The sequence below is a fragment of the Lepidochelys olivacea genome (assembly GCF_965140295.1).
Source record: "Lepidochelys olivacea isolate rLepOli2 genome assembly, chromosome: 12".
In the NCBI taxonomy this organism is placed as follows: Eukaryota; Metazoa; Chordata; order Testudines; family Cheloniidae; genus Lepidochelys; species Lepidochelys olivacea.
Window position 1 is genome coordinate 38,981,073 of NC_140422.1, and position 7,351 is coordinate 38,988,423.

At 51.0% G+C, this 7,351-nt stretch overlaps 2 protein-coding genes across 2 annotated transcripts in view; one reads left to right on the top strand and one right to left on the bottom strand.

Moving 5' to 3' along the window:
- Positions 1 to 2,089, bottom strand: part of GALNS (galactosamine (N-acetyl)-6-sulfatase) — a 64,252-nt gene extending 62,163 nt beyond the window's left edge. The window contains exon 1 of the mRNA XM_084644931.1: positions 1,883 to 2,089. Coding sequence (XP_084501057.1) covers positions 1,883 to 1,987 — 105 coding nt within the window. The 5' untranslated portion in view covers positions 1,988 to 2,089. The remainder of the gene's footprint in view (positions 1 to 1,882) is intronic.
- Positions 2,090 to 2,099: 10 nt separating this feature from the next.
- On the top strand, positions 2,100 to 7,351 carry TRAPPC2L (trafficking protein particle complex subunit 2L). Its single transcript, XM_084644932.1, has 5 exons — positions 2,100 to 2,199; positions 3,660 to 3,832; positions 5,994 to 6,081; positions 6,239 to 6,318; positions 7,183 to 7,351. Exons 1-5 carry the CDS (start codon positions 2,167 to 2,169, stop codon positions 7,226 to 7,228), a joined length of 420 nt encoding a protein of 139 aa, XP_084501058.1. The 5' UTR covers positions 2,100 to 2,166; the 3' UTR covers positions 7,229 to 7,351.

Below are 7,351 nucleotides of genomic sequence, written 5' to 3' on the forward strand. Positions count from 1 at the left end.
GCCTGTCTGTATCAGCAAAAACAACAAGGAATCTTTGTGGCACCCTTAGAGAATAACAAATTTATTTGGGCATAAGTTTTTGTGGGCTATAACCCACTTCATCAGATGCACCACGTGGAAAATACAATAGGCAGGTATAAAAATACAGCACATGAAAAGATGGGAGTTGCCCAAGTGGGGGGTCAGTGCTAACGAGGCCAATTCAATCAGGGTGGAAGTGGCCCATTCCCAACAGTAGACAAGAAGGGATGAGTATCAACAGAGGGAAGATTATTTTTTGTAGTGACCCAGACATTCCCAGTCTTTATTCAGGCCTAATTTGACAGTGTCAAGTTTGCAAATTAATTCCAGTTCTGCAGTTTCTTGTTGAAGTCTGTTTTTGAAGTTTTTTTTGTTGAAGAATGGCCACTTTTAAGTCTGTTATTGAGTGTCCAGGGAGATTAAAGTGCTCTCCTACTGGTTTTTGAATGTTACAGTTCTTGATGTCTGATTTGTGTCTATTTAATCTTTTGTGAAGAGACTGTCTAGTTTGGCCAATGTAAATAGTAGAAGGGCATTGCTAGCAATTGCACGAGACTTTTTTTCATTTGACTGTTTCTCATCAGATCCTACCTGTATTTTATCTTCCATACTCTCCTCCTTATTAGGACATAGAGAATCTCCATTAGTAGATCCTCCCCTGAGGGATGTCTCTATCCGAACCACATGCTCCTCAGCACCTGTCGGCTTTCCCCCAGCTCTTAGTTTAAAAGCTGTTCTACAACCTTTTTAATTTTACATACCAGGATTCTGGTTCCATTTTGGTTAAGGTGGAGCCCATTCTCCCTGTTTAGGCTCCCCCTTTCCCAAAAGTTTCCCCAGTTCCTAATAAATCTAAACCGCTCCTTCCTACAATCATCGCACATCCAAGCAGCCAGGTGACAACCCCCTCCCCAGCCTCCACCACCCCCAGTGAAACCCCCCCATCCTCCACCCCCCCCCGGTGACCAGCTCCCCACCTACACCCCCAGCCTCTACCCCCCTGCTGACCAACCCCCCACCTACACCCCCAGTGAACCCCCCCCAGCCTCCACAGCCCTGGTCACCAACCTCCCACCTACACCCCCAGCCTCTACCCCCCTCCCCGCTGACCAACCCCCCACCTCCACCCCCAGTGAACCCCCCCAGCCTCCACCCCCCCGGTCACCAACCTCCCACCTACACCCCCAGCCTCTACCCCCCCGCTGACCAACCCCCCACCTACAGCCCCAGTGAACCCCCCCCAGCCTCCACAGCCCTGGTCACCAACCTCCCACCTACACCCCCAGCCTCTACCCCCCTCCCCGCTGACCAACCCCCCACCTCCACCCCCAGTGAACCCCCCCAGCCTCCACCCCCCCGGTCACCAACCTCCCACCTACACCCCCAGCCTCTACCCCCCCGCTGACCAACCCCCCACCTACACCTCCAGTGAACCCCCCCAGCCTCCACCCCCCACCTATACCCCAGTGAACCCCCCCAGGCTCCACCCCCCTGGTGACCAACCCCCCACCTCCACCCCCCCAGTGACCAGCCCCCCACCTCCACCCCCCCAGTGACCAGCCCCCCACCTACACCCCCAGTGAACCCCCCAGCCTCCACCCCCGCCCAGTGACCAGCCCCCCCACCTACACCCCCAGTGAACCCCCCCCAGCCTCTACCCCCCCGCTGACCAACCCCCCACCTACACCTCCAGTGAACCCCCCCTGCTGACCAGCCCCCCACCTACACCCCCAGTGAACCCCCCCAGTCTCCACTCCCCCAGTGACCAGCCCCCCACCTACACCCCCAGTGAACCCCCCCGCCCAGCGACAACCCCTCAGCTTCCCCCCCATGACAAAGTGCCCCTCCCCTGCTCACTCACATCGTCCATGAGCAGGATGAGGAGGTTGGGGAGCCCGCTGCGCTCGGCGCCCCCCGCGCTCAGGGCCCAGCACAGGCACAGGGGCAGCAGCAGGCGCTTCTCCATGGCAACCGGCGCCCCCCTCCTGCCCGCTGGGAGCGGGACCGGGTCACGTGAGCCCGTTTCACCAGACAGTCACATGACCTGAGGCCCGCGCGCCGAGGGGAGCAGGAGGAGGAAGCGTCCGCCTGATCACGTGATAGGGGCGGGGCGAGGCGGGGCGGGGCGGGGCGCCGGCGTCCAAGATGGCGGTGTGCATCGCCGTGATCGCCAAGGAGGTGGGGGCGGGGCGCGCTGCGGCCAGGGCAGGAAGCGGGCGCTGGGCTGGGGGGGAGCAGGAGGGGTTTGGCTGGGAGAGGGGGCAGGAGCAGTAGGGGGTGGGTCATGGGGGCAGGACTCAGGAGTAAAGGGGGTGGGTCTTGGGGGCAGGAGCCGTAGGAGGAGGGAGCCTTAGGGGGGAGGGGGCTGGGTTGGGAGATGGGGGGGGGCGGGAGCCCTAGGGGGGAGGGGGCTGGGTTGGGAGATGGGGGGGGCGGGAGCCCTAGGGGGGAGGGGGCTGGGTTGGGAGATGGGGGGGGGGCGGGAGCCCTAGGGGGGAGGGGGCTGGGTTGGGAGATGGGGGGGGGCGGGAGCCCTAGGGGGGAGGGGGCTGGGTTGGGAGATGGGGGGGGGGCGGGAGCCCTAGGGGGGAGGGGGCTGGGTTGGGAGATGGGGGGGGGCGGGAGCCCTAGGGGGGAGGGGGCTGGGTTGGGAGATGGGGGGGGGCGGGAGCCCTAGGGGGGAGGGGGCTGGGTTGGGAGATGGGGGGGGGGCGGGAGCCCTAGGGGGGAGGGGGCTGGGTTGGGAGATGGGGGGGGGGCGGGAGCCCTAGGGGGGAGGGGGCTGGGTTGGGAGATGGGGGGGGGGCGGGAGCCCTAGGGGGGAGGGGGCTGGGTTGGGAGATGGGGGGGGGGCGGGAGCCCTAGGGGGGAGGGGGCTGGGTTGGGAGATGGGGGGGGGGGCGGGAGCCCTAGGGGGGAGGGGGCTGGGTTGGGAGATGGGGGGGGGGGCGGGAGCCCTAGGGGGGAGGGGGCTGGGTTGGGAGATGGGGGGGGGGGCGGGAGCCCTAGGGGGGAGGGGGCTGGGTTGGGAGATGGGGGGGGGGCGGGAGCCCTAGGGGGGAGGGGGCTGGGTTGGGAGATGGGGGGGGGGGGCGGGAGCCCTAGGGGGGAGGGGGCTGGGTTGGGAGATGGGGGGGGGGGCGGGAGCCCTAGGGGGGAGGGGGCTGGGTTGGGAGATGGGGGGGGCTTGTTTAGAGGCTGGCCTAGAGGTTGCTGGAGCAGTGGCTGGGAAGCCCCAGGTTTTCTTCACTCTGTGGGAGCCCTTTATGGACTTTCTTCCAGGAAGGATGATTCCAATGAGATGACTAGATGGGCTGGGGGCAGTCTCACCTAGGGGGATGGATGGATCACTCGCTACCTTTGTGTTATGAGAAAATGTAAACCTGGCAGTAGTCCTCCTCTAAAGACTGTTAATAGGTGAGGATAAAGCTAGATCTGCTGTATAAATACATGTTGCGATATACAGGTGTAGACCAGTGGCATTCTATGATATCTTTAAATAGAATTTGTGGTTAAAAATAGCTAGTTTTTAAATAATAGCAGTTTGCATCCTCAGAGCACTACACTTACATTTGCTAATCTATTTGAGCACAGAATAGGTAGCCCCGGTTAGCACAATTTGTTATCATCCTTTCTAGAATTATCCCCTGTACATCCGAAGCATCCCAACAGAAAATGAACTGAAGTTCCATTATACAGTGCACACTTCCCTGGATGTTGTGGATGAAAAGATCTCTGCCATGGGGAAGGCCCTTGTGGATCAGAGAGAGCTCTATCTGGGACTTCTGTACCCAACTGAAGACTACAAAGTGTATCTTTAATGCCTGACAGGTGTGCTCTATAAGGCCTGTTTCTACAATCTGTCCTTATTCAGCCAGAACTCCCACTGAGTTCTCTAAAAGCAAGGAATGCAGGGTTAGGTTTTAAAAGTATCTGTCTTCCAGTTCTAGAATTTACCATTGTTTTCATTTGACATTGCAGCTGTAAATCCTGTATTGTGAAATAACCACTGTGCAGCTTGATTTTTGATGGGCAAGTGTGCTGTGGATTAGTATGCATATGTCTCATAGATTTTGGTACTTTCATTTGACCAAAACAACGTCTGAGAGAGTGCTTAAAGGGACACTGTCAATTGACATTTTGTGAAAACCAGTGTTTTGGAAACTTAAGACCAGTAGAAATGTTTCCTCTATTTAAAAAAAAAAAGAAAAAGAAAATGGTTGCTTTTTAAACTGTTTGAAACACAAACACTGCAGCAAGAAAAAACCTAGAAATGAAACCTTTAAATGGACAACCATCCCTTTTGCTGGCTGTTGTAAAACTAGGTTGATACAAGGAATGTAAATAGCAATGACTGTTGCAAAAGGTGAAGATTAAAAGAGGTCAGAGCCTTGGCTGGTGTGAATCAGTAATTCTACTGATGTCAGTGGAACTATGCTGATATACAGCAGTTGAGCATCTGGTCCTGTATTTTTAAATTTATTTTTTAGAAACCCTTCACTTCAAATATTGATTTTGTGCCGCAGTATCTGTGATCATTAAGTGGGTATTGGCATCTGATATTCAGCATCCAAACAGCATGGGTTTATATATTCTTAGCTTGGCCCCAGTCCTGCAAGCCGCTCTGCACAGGCAACCACTGTGGCTTATTGGAGGCATTGTGGCAACATGCATTGGTCTATTCACACAGAGCAGTTATTTCACAACACAAGATTTGCTGCTGCAGTGTCAAATAGAAGTCCTAGTCCTAAGGGTTGTTTAGATGTGGTGTTGTCTGAATAATATCGGTTCTGTTTATTCTTGGCCCTGTCTCTTAGGGCAGGTCTACACTAGAAGCGCTACATCAATGTACCTGCTGTAGTACGTTTGGTGAAGACGCTGTATGCCAATGGGAGAGCTCTCCCCCGTCGGCATAATTACTCCACCTCCGCAAGAGGCGGAAGCTGTGTTGGCGGGAGAGCATAGCGCCAGCGTAGACAGTACGTAGGTCAATCTAACTTGCATCACTCAGGGAGGGTGTCTTTTTTCACACACCTGAACAGCACACGTTAGATTGACTTAAGCAGTAGTGACCTGCCCTTCCTGTCTGCAATGAGGAAGTTTGGTGCATCTGAAGCTAGCTATGGTTTGGTCAGATTTCACAATTTATAAATACAGTATCTAGTTCTTCACTTAGCTAAAATTGTGACAACTTGTCTGTGACTGAGGCAGAGGCATTGGACCCCCTCTGGTAATGCAGCTGAAGGTGGTAAGACTGTAGAAGCTTTCTCAGATACAAAGTTGATATTTCAGGACTGCAGCTATACCTCATAGTTATGAGACTAGTTGATCTTTTAACATTTCTGTGGCTGGCCTTCTGCTTCCCTTTTAATCACATGGATTGAAATGTCCTCACTTTCTGACTAATGTAACTGACAGAGGATATCCATGTCTTCATAATCCTGCTGCTAACTTCAAAGATTCTGTATTATAACATTGATGTTGAGTGATCACTAAGTCTGTGATATTAGCTACCCAAATGGGCATGGCTGCAAAGAATAATCAGAATTCTTTGATGAAGTGGGTTTCTTGAGAGCCAAAGAAATTATCATCAAAGTGGCTGATGATTGAAGGCCATTTATGCAATTACTGAACAGTAATACATGTCTTGGGAGGCAGGCAAGGTAGCTGCTGTCTAAAAACACAGCCTGTCATACCTCTTTCTAGTTACAAATCTTTATACAAACAACCCTCTCTATGCTCGTGAGGCTAGGTCACTATTATCATCCTTTCAGAAATGGTAACACTAAGGTAGAAAATAAGTCCAATTTCTAGAACCCAATCCCTTGCTTATCTCATCTAGACATGGATTATATTGTGACCATCTTGAGAGTGACAGCCACTTGTAAACTTTTGACTGTACTTAAGTCTTATTTTAGTTGCTTTTCCAGGCACTTGTGTGTCAAAAATATGTTCCTTAATCAGCTGCACAGATATGGCTACGTGACAAATTCCAAGGTGAAGTTTGTTATGGTGGTAGATTCTTCAAACACAGCACTTCGAGACAATGAGATCCGCAGCGTAAGTGCAGGAAATCAGAATGCAACTTGCCAGATCAGTATTTTTGCTCCTTCCACTTATTCATAAAATGCTGAGAAGCCAAGAAACAAACAACCCTCCCCCCCCCCCCAGTTATTTTCTAGGTTTTAATTAAAAACAAACCATGATCTTTTTTCAGATGTTCCGAAAGCTGCATAATTCATACACAGATGTAATGTGCAACCCCTTTTATAACCCTGGGGACTGCATTCATTCCAGGTGAGTGAGCTGCTTCCACTAATCCTTTTGATTTTGTTGCCTTTCTGGGACATGCAGAGCTATTAGGATTTAGCTTTTAAGATTGTAATTTCTGTGTGTGATCAGTTTAAAGCTGGGAGCTGCAAACTCCTTTCCAAAAACATGCAGCTGTACTCTCTTTGGACTACTTCTACAGAATAGAAAATTTACCATTGTACCGTCCTCCTTAGAGGCTACATTTAACTGTCTCCCACACACTTCACACTCATTAGTAGCTCTATGAACAGATATTAGAAATGCTGACTCAGGAACCTGAGGTTACTTTAAAAAAGTTACCAATGGATCTCACTTAAATATTCTTTTTATTGAAACATGGTGGATAATACTTTGTCAACAGCCTTGTCCACTGGACACCTCTAAATAGGCAGGCTGTAGCTTTCCACAATTCAGCCTCTGTAGAGGAGTAAGGATGAGGAGACTGTTTCCGAAATGCATAATTCTCAAAACAGTTGACAGGGTACTGTCCATCTTTTTATATTCAAAGCTTTTTGTGGGACCAGTGAGTGTTTCTCCCCTTTCCCCCCATGGATGCATATGCAAAAGCAGATTCTATATTCCTGCCATTAAAATGACTGTGGTCTACTGACAGGGCAAGAACCATGGTTACTTCAGCTTTATTAGAAGAAAAGTAATGGTTTGTGAAATGCAGTGCACCAGTGGTAAGGAATGAAATATTTATAGTCAAGCCTGTGGGAAGTTAACTTCTATTTAAGCATTTTTAATGGTATATCTTACCTACTAACTGAAGAGCTTCTTTGTATGAGAGATCTCAGTGTGGTGGACTGTCTTCTCTTTCTTTAATATTTCATACTCTTCCTTCTCTAGGGCCTTTGAGAATATGGTGACCTCCATGATGATGCAGGTGTGCTGAAGCTCCAGCCATTCTCTTCATATCTGAGGACATTCTCTATTGTACAGAAGTATGTCTGTGAAGCTGTGTGTATATATAGTCTTCGAACTTATTCTGTGTAAAATAAACCTATTACTGTTTGGA

Bases quoted from the DNA above. Each gene is read 5' to 3' on its own strand.
- TRAPPC2L (XM_084644932.1), top strand. From the start codon at position 2,167: ATGGCGGTGTGCATCGCCGTGATCGCCAAGGAG. The intron at 2,200-3,659 runs GTGGGGGCGGGG...CATCCTTTCTAG, and splicing joins TCGCCGTGATCGCCAAGGAG to AATTATCCCCTGTACATCCG. The intron at 6,319-7,182 runs GTGAGTGAGCTG...TTCCTTCTCTAG, and splicing joins GGGGACTGCATTCATTCCAG to GGCCTTTGAGAATATGGTGA.